We start from the raw sequence: 12,807 nt of genomic DNA on the forward strand, positions 1-12,807 counted from the left end.
GAAGAATGAGGAACAAACAAAGACTGAATTACCTAAGTCTTCAGTAGGGGAAGATGTTCAGAAGGTGGTTGGATCTGACAACACTGCAAAGGAGATTATTCCTTCAAAATCAGGAGTTTTAAAGAAGCTTCGCAAATTGTCTCACAAGCGGACTTTATCTGATGTTTCTCCAACCATTCGCAAAACACAAGTGAATAGTAAGGGAATTGTTTTCAGAGAAATTCCTGCTCCTACTTCTCCAATGTGCAAGAAAAGGCAAGCCCATGATGTTGCGAAGCACATTACTGGGAAATTGTATAAGAAGAGGAAGCTTGTTGTTAGAGATGGATCTTCAGAAGATGAAGTTGTTCCTGATACTCTGATTGTTTTGACTTCATCGATGGTAACTACTTCCATTATATCATCAACTATCACTTCGCATGTTTCTACCACAACTACATTTCCACTCGAAGTAGTCTCTACTGAATCATTTAATGAGGAGGTAACTACTTCTGATATGATTGTCAATGTATCTGATACGGGGGCACCTATCAAGACTGTTGACACATCATTACCCATTATTTTGTCCACTTCGTTACCTATCTCATCTGAAAGCCTAAATACTTCGTTACCACCATTTCCCATTCCAAACTCATGTGTTACAACTTCACCTATATTTGATCATGTTCTGAAACATCTTTTCACGACTCTATTCCCATCTCAATCTCCTGAGGATCCACAACCAATAACTTCTCAAGCTCATTCCGATGATGAAACAGAAGGAGGTGGTTTCGAAGGAACATTTGAAAAACTACACTTTGATTCAGAGGAGGAGGAGATACCTGATCACATGCTTATGTCCGGTAAACAATTCAAAATCTTGAATCACAAATTAAATACCATCCTTCAGTCACAAGCTAGCTTTGGTGCAAAGCATTCGCTTTCTGGTATGGAGGTTGATGCGATGATCAAAGCAGCTAAAAGAATACTACTTGAGAAGATAGATGGCAATGATAAAAACAATTAGCTTCGGCTTAAAGGTCAAGGAGAAAACTTTGATGGTGCCTTACAAGAATTGAAAAGTGTTGCAAAAGAACGTCATGTTCTCTTTGTCCAAGATGTCAAGAAAGTAAGGGAGGATGTAAACTTGAAAGTCGAAGAATTGAAGCAGGAGATGGAAAAAGAGCTTCAACAAATAACTTCGCAAAATTTGATAGTGCAACAACGGGTTGATATTGTGGCAGATGCACTTACACAGATTGTTAAAGACTTTCAATCAACTGCGCCAACTATCAAAGCCAAGAGCAAAAATGACAAGGAGCAGTTCACTAAGCTCATTGAGTTGTTAGCTGAACTAAAAGCCATTGTATCCAAGCCTACTTCGCAAATAATTTTAACTTCTGAATTTCTTACGTTGAAAGTCACTTCGTTGGAGCAAGCAATTCAAAAGGCTTTGGCTCCCACAGCAAAATTTACTTCGCTTTTGCCGAATAATGCCCCACCTGTTGTCACAGGGGTGCAAGGGGCAGAAGTAAAAGGAAGTAAAGGGGAGGATGCGAAAGTTGTTGGGAAAGTGTATTCAACTCAACTGAAAACAACATTATCTGTGAATACCAGCTCTATTCCTTCAACAATTGTAACATCAAAACCAATTACAAAAGTAATTCCTGAGGGAATTAAAATTGGTTCAACAAATACAGGAAGTTCAAATGCGAAGCCTGATACTTCAAATACTGGGAAAGGAAAAGGCATTGTTCAAGAAAAGTCAAAGGAGGAGAAGAAAGCTGAAATTAATGCTGAGATTGAGAAACAGAGGCATATTCAAAGCATTCTAAAGCTAAGGGAAAATGACCCTCTGACAATGAACAAAGGAGATCCTGCGAAGTTATATTCGTATGAATCAATTGAATCCAGAGTATTGGGGAATCACATGTATGCCTTTGAAAAAAAAGCCAAGGAAAAGCTATGCCACTGCAAACTCAGACATGTGCCAACTTGACTTCCCAATTAACGAAATGATGTTTATCACAGCACAATACAAGGTTAGTGAAAGATTCAAAGATCCTGATGAGTACACATACTTGAAAATTAGATTTCATGCTGTGCTTGGGAACCATCAAGATGAAGTTTGGTCTTTGGTAAAGATAAAAAGAGTAACGACTATCAAGAAAGATATCATGTTTGAGAATCTACTTCAGAACTTTCGATACATTGTTGTTCGAGCAGACAACAAACCATTTGATTTCTCAATTGCTGATTTTCCTTTGATGAATCTCAATGATCTCATTCAAGTGGCCCTGATTCTGAAAGATATGGAAGAAAACCAACTGAAGGAGGCTGATTTAGATGTATTCAGACTTGGTCTAGGGCATCTTAAGATTTTCATAGATAATTACTATGATTGCTTGGCCTTAACTGATGAAGAACTGGCTTCAGGTGTTGGAAGAAAGGTTAATGTTGCTATGGAACCTACGAAGCCACAACAGGAGTTGATGAAATATGAGGATGGTGAAATTTGTCTCAAACCATTTGGCATGGTGTTCGCAGGGAAAGACACAAGAGGAAAGGCAAAGAGATTCTTGTTTCAAGTTGCTGATATCGAAAGATACACAACTTCGCAATATACGAACTTTATTGTTCGTATGAATAACTGCACCAAGAACAATGATGGAGACAGGAAGGAGCTGAAGAAGATAATTACTTGGTACTCAGAGATACGAAGGACAATGCACTCATTTGCTCAAGTTCTCACAAATTGAGTGACTTCGACTGTTTACAAAGGGGGAGAATGTTGAGTCTTTTTGTTGTAAAAGTCGAAGCTTTGTCTTGTATATTTCACATGTTTATTTACTAAGTCACTTTATGTCGAAGCCTAATGTCTAGACTTAGTATTTTTTGTACACTCATGTTTCCTATAAATAGGGGCTGAAGATAGAAGTAGAGTGCGAGTCTTTCTGCTTATTGTTGTAATCAATATTGTATTCGAATTCTCTGTTCAATACAAAACTTGCTGATTAATATTTACTTTTGGAGTTCATATCATTCATTACTCATTCATCAAAATCATGATTGCTTTCTAAATCTCGATAACAATTCTCATCAGTATATATGATTTTGAATATTAATTTTTTTTCATTGGGCTTCACTTGTCTTCTGTGCAACTGATGATGTATATATGTGGAGTATTTGTTTGTTCAAGTTTTCACGTTAGTTTTTATCATTTTTAATATGCACCTTTTTGTTGATCAAGTCAATGGTGTTGCTTTGTCATTATCAGTATTCAAGGGTAATAGATTTATATGCTAAAAGTGAAGTTAAAAGATTTGAGGGTATTAGTGGAGATTTTTTTTTCTAAATAGATAATTAATATAAAAAATATATAAAGTTATCTAAAGTATGACCTCATGAGTGACGGGAATCTTTTTAGTCTTGTGTTTATTTACTTGGTTTTAGATCTCTATTCATCCAATAGAAATTGTTTCTGAAATTAATATTTGTATCCAGATACATCTTTATAACTAAGATCTGTAAATAAATACAACTAAATGTGTGTTTTGTTAATTAGTTTGCAGATTCCACATAGAATCCACAGATTACGAATACGAGGGACCCTCGCTAGACAAGAGCTCTTTACTTCTAAGCCGATAAGAACTTTGGTATGGTAGTGAGACCAATAGGGAAACATAATAAACAAGGAGTATGTGAAAGATTCATTACAAAGGAAAGTAGAATCATGTGTATTGCATAGCATAGCTACCCATATTAGCAACTTACTTTCAGTGACTTTTTTTTTTCGATATCCACTTTATCTAAAAGTTATGCCAAATCGTGGGCCATGCTTAGCATGGCCCTTACACATTTCTAGTATATACTATATATATAGACCTAGAGTTAGGGGAGGTGATGTGTAGAATTTCCCATTTATTCGTGCATATAGGACAACCCATAAACGGCGGTCAATATGAATGTATGACCTTTGAAATTGACGTCTTCAAGTCCACTTTTTTGTCAAAGCTGAAGGTTTCAAGTCATGTAGTGGGTAGTCGAAAGTCCATCGCACGAGCTAGAAAATTTGGTGTTAAGCACATGCACCGATGCACAGCTGTGATTTTTATGCTAAAAAAATGTATGGATAGAGATTATAATCTATCTATCGAAAGTAAGCCATGAACCATCTTCATCTAACTCTACCACCCACCAATTTCAAGAACAGGTGAATTAATGGAGGTTAAACACATCCCTGTGTTACTCTCCACTACTGTATTGTGTATCTTGTCATGTTCCGCTGCACTAGATATAGTATCTGCACATCAACGAATCAAAGATGGCAACACCATTGTTTCAGCTGGCGAGACATATGAACTGGGTTTTTTTAGTCCAGGAAAGTCCAAGAACCGATACCTCGGGATATGGTACAAGAAGATATCTCCTTGTATGGTTGTTTGGGTTGCTAACAGGGAGACACCAATCAGCGATCCATCTGGTGTGTTTGAAGTCACTACAGAAGGAAGCCTCCGGATTCTCAGTGATGATAATACAGTCATCTGGTCATCCAATTCCACAATACCTGTGACGAATGTTAATCCTGTAGCACAGCTTCTGGACAGCGGAAATCTTGTTGTGTGGGGAAGTAGCGAAAAAGAAAATCTCATCTGGCAAAGTTTTGACTATCCTGGGAACACATTCCTACCAGGAATGAAATTTGGGAAGGATTTAATAACAGGAAGAGAGAGGTACTTAACATCATGGAAGAGCCCTGATGATCCATCTGTAGGACGCTATAAAATCTGGATAGACACAAATGGATATCCACAATTATTTGTTGGAGATAGTTTATTTAGACGCTCTAGGCTTGGACCATGGAACGGTTTAGGGTTTCGTGGTCTTGCTTTGGAAAACCTGAACCCGGTCTACTACGCTGAGTTTGCTGTTAACCAGAAGGAAATATATTATCGATATAAACTTAAGAGTTCAATTGTTCTAAGAAGGGTTCTCATGCATGATGGCAACCTAGTGCAGTTCAATTGGATTGAGAGAACCCAAGAATGGGTCATGTATGGAAATCCAATTTTAGTTGATAATTGTAGTGGTTATGGAAGTTGTGGTCCTTATGGAAGCTGCAGCGTAAAACTTCCACCTTGTAATTGTATCGATGGTTTTGAACCAAGAGTCCCTAAAGAATGGAATAGAGGAGATTGGTCGAGTGGGTGTCAACGTAAAAAGCCTTTGGATTGTGGGAGTGGGACTCAAATGGATGGATTCCAGAAAATTTCAGGAGTGAAATTCCCAGACACACGACGATCTTGGTACAACGTGAGCATGTCGCTTGAAGAATGTGAGATTGCTTGCAGAAGGAATTGCTCTTGTACAGCTTATGCTGAATTATATATCAAAAACGGGGAGAGTGGAAGTGGATGTTTGCTATGGTTTGATGCGTTGATGGACATTAGAGAATATGATGATAATCAAGAACTATATATAAGAATGGCAACCTCCGAGTTACCTGGTACATATTTTATTCTATTTTATATGTAACATTAGAGAAATTGTAACCTTCCTAATTATTATATATTTGTGTGTTCATTAGCAATAGGCGAATCCAGATTTAACAACAAGAAGGGAGTACTCAGGGTAGTGGTGTCGGTTTCTTTAGCTGCAGTGCTTCTGTCTGTAGTAGTATATGTTTATAGAAAGAAAATGAAGAGGTCTCACAAAAAAGGACGAGGTAACATGGAGACAAGTCCTTTATTATGCTTCTAGATATGCTATGTTTACATACATTATTACCAATTACAAGTTTGCAGGAGTATGATTTTTGGCAAGATTCGTAATCATGGGAATCTGGAAATGAACTTTTTGTAGGGAGCAGGGTACATACGGTTGATAAGGATCATACGAGTGCTCAGATGGAAAACCTTGATGAAGTACCTTTTTTTTAGCTTGCATAAAATAGCTAAGGCTACTGATAACTTTAACATTGATAATAAGATTGGAGAAGGTGGTTTTGGTCCAGTTTACAAGGTAACTAACTATGTCTTTTTTAATAAAATGCAACATAATTACTTCACTTCCATCAAAGAAATATTAAGATCATAAGTTCAAATAATTTTTTTAGGGTGTGATGGAAGATGGACAAGTAATTGCTGTAAAGCGTCTCTCAGAAGCTTCCCAACAAGGACTTGATGAGTTCCAAAATGAAGTCCTTTGTATTGCCAAACTTCAACATCGAAATCTTGTAAAGCTCCTTGGATACTGCATTCAAGGAAATGAAAAGATGCTAATTTATGAATACATGGCTAACAAAAGCTTGGACTCATTTCTATTTGGTTTGCCTCCCTTAAGTGCCTTACTTTCACACTTGTTGTAGTAAAATGCATGGACTAAATAATTCATATTGGGCGGATGAAACAAGAGATTCAATGCTTGACTAGCCTCGGCACTTGCACATTATCCATGGTATAGCTCGAGGCATTCTTTATATACATCAAGATTCACGCCTCCAAATCATTCATAGAGACCTCAAGGCAGGTAATATCTTGCTGGACAGTGAAATGAATCCAAAAATATCGGACTTTGGCCTTGCTCGGAAGTTTGTAGGACAGGATGTCATGGCTAAGACAAAGAGGGTGGTTGGCACACTGTAAGAATCTGTAAAACATGGCGCACTAGATTAACATTAACTTTTCTTTACCAAGACAAGGCGATAATACAAGCAAAAGCATCATGCTACTAATATGTGTTTATTAATCGAACTTTGTTGCAGTGGTTACATTCCTCCAGAGTATGCAGTACATGGGCGTTTCTCTATAAAGTCAGATGTATTTAGCTTTGGCGTAATTGTGTTGGAGATAGTAAGTGGGAAGAAAAACAGAGGGTTCTCTCATGAGGCTCACAGTGACAACCTTCTTGGACATGTAAGACAATGTGGTAGACTAACACTACAAGAAAAAAGGCCTTTTACGACGCGCAAAACACGACGCTCTTTGATTTATGTTACGCATTAGAGAGCGACATTAAAAAAGTGTCATCTCTTCAAAAATTTTAAGGATTTAGGTCGCGCATTACTGAGTGCCCTTAAATTAGTGTCTGGTGTAAAAATATTAAAAACACGGAGGGCACCTATAATAAAAAGAGCGTCCTCTACAAATGTCGCTTTATAATTTTAATAAACGCGCCTCCTTGATAGGTAAGGGGGGAAACTAAATCCCCCAAAATTTTGAACACCCGCTTCCTCTTCCTCTCTGCTCTCTACCCTCCAAAATTGACTTCATTCTCTCCCTTCTTTCTCTCTGCAAACCCCTTCCTCTCCGATCGACTTTCACTTCCTTCTATGTGCAAACCCTAATCAAACATAACACATTTGAAATAGTAATGGTGTTGTGACTCCTCAGGCTAGAACATCGGCGACTACACACCTATCAAATAATATCTCTCATACTCGTCATAGAAGAATGACATATATCACCATTGGTACATAAGATTAGATATCAACTCCTCAGGCTCACCGTTCCACCTCTTCCCCACCCTAATACATTTACTAAGACTCCTCAGGTTTACAAGCCCAAGGTTTGATTGCACTAAGGTATGAAAAGGACGCTTCTACCCTGCCCTATTTCTTCAGTCATTCAACAAATAAGGGGGCACGTAATTTCTCATTCATATCTCGACTTCATCTTCTCAATCAAGAAAAAGGATTATGATTTTTCCCTAAATGTGCGATTTCATCTAGTATTGTCAATTTCTACTTTATGCCTCTGATTTTTTCCTGTATCTACTTCTCATCTGTGTAAACAACTTTATTTCACGTTTCAGCTTATAGCTATTGGCTTAGAACTAGCTGTTGTTTGGGAAGCTATCTATCAACCACATGTAACAGGTATCCAATTATTAATATATACAGCTAGGTTACAAAAATAACTTCTTAAAATCAAGAACCAACTATTTAAACTAACGTTATATAGTCTCTTATATGTGATGTAAATAAGCTATTGAGGTAGTTTTTGATCAATTTTAATTCTTTTTTTTTCTAGCTATTGAGCCAATTCAAGATTACAAAGAGAGATGGGGTTTGTCATTTTGTTTTCAGTTTTAGTCTTAAGTTCGTATTCCTACCCTTATATGTTAACTTATTTGCTGAATTATATGTTTTGAAAAGAAGAATGGAGTTGTATGCTCTCAAAGTGGTGATAATTCCAATAAATAGATCAAAAAAGAAAGGGGAGGAGCTATGCACTCCAACTGTTTGACGAAATGCTTGAAAGAGCCATCTCACCTAAGTCAGACCTTATAACATCACCTGACGTACACATGACTGTGAATTTATGGCCCTCACTAGAAATTTACTCTTTTGCAGTTTTTTACCTGCCTAGCTAATGAATATGAAAGAAGGCATATGTCAGCTTCCTCTATTGCAAGGTAATTTAATTCCATATCTATTGAGGTAGTTTTTGATCATTATGAAAGAAAGTAACAAATTCATTTTCAATCTATTCATTAAAGTGTAAATAAGCTTACTAAGATAAAAAATGATAAAAAATTAATGCTAATGTTTCCTCACCACAGGTCAACTCTATTTTATAAATTTTAACTTATAAGTCAAACTTTCCATTTATGTGATTGTACACTCACTTTTCACTTTCTATTCCTCTATCAGACATTAAAGTGCTTGGGTCAATTTGTTCAGAACTTTCAAAGCCTAACAAAAAGTCAGTTCATGGGTAAGTTTGTCTTTTTTTTCATTGTCCCCCTTTTCCAAATCAGCTCTGTTATTGTTCATAAAGCTTAAGAAGACTGCTTTTTCCCAGAGGTTTTGGTTCCATTATGGCAAACATTCTTCTAAAAAAAACTGAATTTTTTAACACATGATCACGAGACAAGTATCTTTTTAACACATGATTTTATATAATAATAATACTAGAAACTAGCCCATCCAGCAGGTCGTGAAGCTGAATTACTTTCTTTGTTTTTGAACTCCTCCCCATAACTAGAAGGCCCAGAATTAGTGGTGATGATAGGGATATTAGGTGTTGTGTTTACCTGAGAGTGAGAACTAGCAGAGGCAGGAACCGTTGTGAAGCTTTCTTCTCCAAAACCCCATCTGGTGGTGCGGCCTTCAGCTGCTTGCTTGTTTTGGTGCCCATTGTTTCTTATAATCTTATTCTAATAGATTTGGAGTTTTTTGTGGGATTCTCCTCAGGAAATGCCTGCCATGAATTTTGTTCAGGGGAATCTTTATCAAATAATCCCTTTTCAACCTCCCAAACTCTTCCATCTTTCACTTTCTGCTATTAAAACTAAAGAAACAAATTAATACCATTCTTTTTGCCTATAAGAAACCAACTGAATTGAAGAGGAGTAACCTAATGTTAACGGTACAAACATGAAAAAGAAACAGCCCCATAAAGTTGTGTAGATTAAGTGTTTTACCCATTAACTCTATTAAGTAAAAAAGAAGCACGTTAGTGTCTCTTTATGCAAGCTTAACCTTATCTTAAACTTAAAGCTTCTTACTGCTCCTAAGTTAATTTACATTTATGCCCTTTGTTTTCTTTTTCATTACATACAACAATGAAGTAACTGATGTCTGTTTCTTTCTACTCATACATATGTCTAGTTCACCATAAAACTCCTTCATTGTAGCAATATCTTTTTTCCTTTCCTCTTCAAGTGCTTCTTTCTCCTCCTGAAGTTCAGTTACTTTCTTCAACATATCTTGTCCTCGTTTATTCTCTTTAAGTATTTGCTTACGAAGAGACTCCAACTCCAAATCTGACATTTCCACTTGCGTTCCCAACCTTGAAACATTACTTTTCAAAACTTCAATTTCATTTCTTGATGCTTCAGCACAAAGTCTATGATCCTCATTGTTTTGAATTTGATTGTTGTTGTTGTGCTCTGGGATTTTTATTAAATCAGCCATACTTCTATCTGAAAGTGAACCCATTGACCAATATGTGTTTGATCTTTGTTTTTGATGAGGTTTTGAGTTCCTTGAAACAGTTGTATTTTGATTAACATTAAAAAGCAATCTATAAGAAAAATCCAAAACGGGTGGCTATGATTCTGTTTTCCATCAGATCTATAGTCATATTGTAAAAATCATACCTTGAGCTATAGAACTCAAACGGACCCCAAACCAGTTCCCAAAGTTCACAAATTGAGTTGGCTAACTTTCTTAAGCAGCCCAACTTCACTGGTAAGGACGTTATCTATGTGCAAGAATGGAATGTTTGCTGTTAGGTCTGATCCGAGTCTGTTCTGATATGTCATTTTGTTTTCATCATTTATAAGGCTTGGAAAAGGATCCAGAGTGATTCCAAGTTTCTATATGTTCCTGATATTATGAATTTAAGATCTGGAGCAGATGGGGTGTTATTTCCAATTATAAATTGGTTAGAATTGATCCAGACTCCAGATCAGTGGGCAGTCACCAGCTTTTACTAGTGTTGTGATTGTCCACAATGTGAATTTTATATCCGGAGCTTGGGAAATGCTTTTCATTCAATTCCAACTCTGAGACTTTCATTTGTATGTCCTTTACTTCTCTGAATTTTGGTTTGGACGAATTCTACTCACAAGTTGGGTAGAATTGGCCAACCTCACTTGACTGTCTTGTTGGAGATAGAAGTGATACACCTTTTTGTAAAATTCATATTTAATTCATCCTTTGGAGTTAGAAGGAGTTCTTTATAGTTCTGGAATCCTGAACAATCATAGTTTTCTATAAAATTTAGTTAAAGCTATGTTTCTGTTTTAGATTTTGGAGTAAATCCGTTTTGAACAGCAGGTCTGTTTTAGAGACCTTGCTGTGATTACTCTTTTCTCAACTCATAGCTTCATTACTTCTCCTTTCTAACCTTTAGTCCTTCTAAGATGGGTTTTAGAAGTTTTTAAATTTTTGCAAGTGTGCTATTGAAAATGAATAGCTGTACAGCTCTTTGTTGTATCTCAGTATTTATTATAAACTCACTTGCTGAATATTGCCCAGATCTGGTTTTGTAATTCGAGATCTGGTGGTTGAGAGTGCATCAAAATCTTTGCGTATGTTGAGAGAAGAATGGATATTGTTGGAGTCCTGTAGAAACAGAAAAAAAATAGATGATGATCACAAAAGAAAACATAGATGTATAGAAATAGAAATACTCACGATACAGTAGGAAGCTTCTCATGTATAATGACAAAAATGTCCTTTGGGCTACACCCAGGTCGTCTGGCCAAAAGATGGCTGTATTCTCCAAGCAGATAAGCACTAACCTGCATAATGACATCAGCATACAGTTGTCTATATTTGTGTACGAAATATAAGATATAATCTACATACCTTCACCATTGTCTCATGTATTGCAGGCTTATCAAGATATTCTCTAGCTTTGAGAGCTGCATAAGGCTAATGATTAAAAAAAGAAAAGTGAGTCAGTAGTAAGTCCTATGAACTTTAATAATGCAGATACCAATCTACATTCTACAATACCAAATTAATTAGAATATTCATGAATCATAATGGAGATTCTAAAGATCATCATCCAAATGCACCAAAATTTAGAGTAAGATCGAACCACTATTAATGAAGGTATTCTACTGGGCTAGGATGCTTGTTGTTTGGATATGGAGCCATGGAAGAACTTGGACCCTTCCGTGTTAACAGTGATGGAAAAACACTCTACCCCAACCACTATGCATGGAACAATGGTAACAAAAATTCCTTTAATTACTATGTCTCATTCACATCACTTATAATCTTAGTCCCTGTCTTGCTGGTGCATGCCTAACCCTATAAAACCTTTGCTTTTGAGGTACTAACTGTTTTCTCCTGGAATTTTTTTTGCCTGAGATTTTTTGCTGCCAGCTATCCCTTCCGGACCACTCTTATGTATTATGTTAAAAGCACCAATTCAGAAATTTGCTGATTATGTAAGTCAGCTTTCCTCTTCCTTTTTGCTTTTTATTATTTATGCACCCTTATGCCACAAATCTCTTTATTTATCATACTAAATATGCAACCATCCATTATTTTACTCCTAACTTGTTGTATAATTCATTCATGTCAGCTGCATATATGTTGCATAAAATAAATTGGTAAAAGTAGACATGTGAATTATGCATCTGTTATCTCAAATCTTACATTTATTTTTATTTCTGTTATTGTTTTTTCCAGCTTTTAGGTGTTGGTGTCAAGCTTGTTGGCAATACAGTGTGGAGTACCCTCTTTCATCAATTCTTAATAGTGATGTCACGTGAGAAATCATTTTTCTTTTTGTTAAACAAGTATTTATTATCATGTATTAGGTCATACCATGGGTAAAAACAGCCTTGCCCCTGGTTCCGGGGTTGTCACAAAATACTTGACTTTTTAACTTTGTTTGTGGTTTCATTTAGTAATAATCCTTCTGAGGGGGTGTTTGTTGGGCTGCTTCTTTCAATGTCATTAACAACAGTGGTAAGTAAAATCTTACTACTATGAACCTCTTTTGCTTAAACCTACCTTATTGACCTGTAGCTGATTAAACATTAAATTAATTATGCAGGTTTTGAAGTTTTTGATGGAAAAGAATAGTGTTAATGCTCTTCATAGAAAAGTATGTTGGTATTTTAGGAAATTTGGCTAATAATTTAGTTAATTATATAAAAAATGTTGAAATCTTACATTTGTCTACTATTGGAATGATTATTTGTAGTATTACATTTGTCTACTATTCGAATGATTATTTGTATAACATTAACTTTTGTGCAATGCATTGTATTATTTGTATATGGTATTTTATTTTCCATTATGTGACATAAAATGCAAATTTAATATGAAAATAAGTAAATCCATAAATAATTTTTTTT

At 36.0% G+C, this 12,807-nt stretch overlaps 1 protein-coding gene and 1 pseudogene across 1 annotated transcript; both read left to right on the forward strand.

Annotated features, from left to right (window-relative positions):
* Positions 1-4,054: 4,054 nt before the first annotated feature.
* LOC111899349 (G-type lectin S-receptor-like serine/threonine-protein kinase At4g27290) lies at positions 4,055-12,579 on the forward strand (annotated as a pseudogene).
* Positions 6,531-8,566, forward strand: LOC111899356 (G-type lectin S-receptor-like serine/threonine-protein kinase SD1-13). The gene is made up of 7 exons (XM_023895199.3): positions 6,531-6,619; positions 6,743-6,893; positions 7,792-7,855; positions 8,010-8,064; positions 8,135-8,219; positions 8,333-8,394; positions 8,542-8,566. Exons 1-7 carry the CDS (start codon positions 6,531-6,533, stop codon positions 8,564-8,566), a joined length of 531 nt encoding a protein of 176 aa, XP_023750967.3.
* Positions 12,580-12,807: the final 228 nt, after the last annotated feature.

The sequence above is a fragment of the Lactuca sativa genome, chromosome 1 (assembly GCF_002870075.4).
Source record: "Lactuca sativa cultivar Salinas chromosome 1, Lsat_Salinas_v11, whole genome shotgun sequence".
Taxonomy (NCBI): domain Eukaryota; kingdom Viridiplantae; phylum Streptophyta; class Magnoliopsida; order Asterales; family Asteraceae; genus Lactuca; species Lactuca sativa.

What these genes read in the sequence shown, in the direction of transcription:
- LOC111899356 (XM_023895199.3), top strand. Translation starts at nt 6,531, where the DNA reads ATGAATCCAAAAATATCGGACTTTGGCCTTGCTCGGAAGTTTGTAGGA. An exon ending in AAGAGGGTGGTTGGCACACT is followed by an intron (nt 6,620 to 6,742) that starts GTAAGAATCTGT and finishes ACTTTGTTGCAG; the next exon opens with TGGTTACATTCCTCCAGAGT. An exon ending in TCAGCTTCCTCTATTGCAAG is followed by an intron (nt 8,395 to 8,541) that starts GTAATTTAATTC and finishes TCCTCACCACAG; the next exon opens with GTCAACTCTATTTTATAAAT.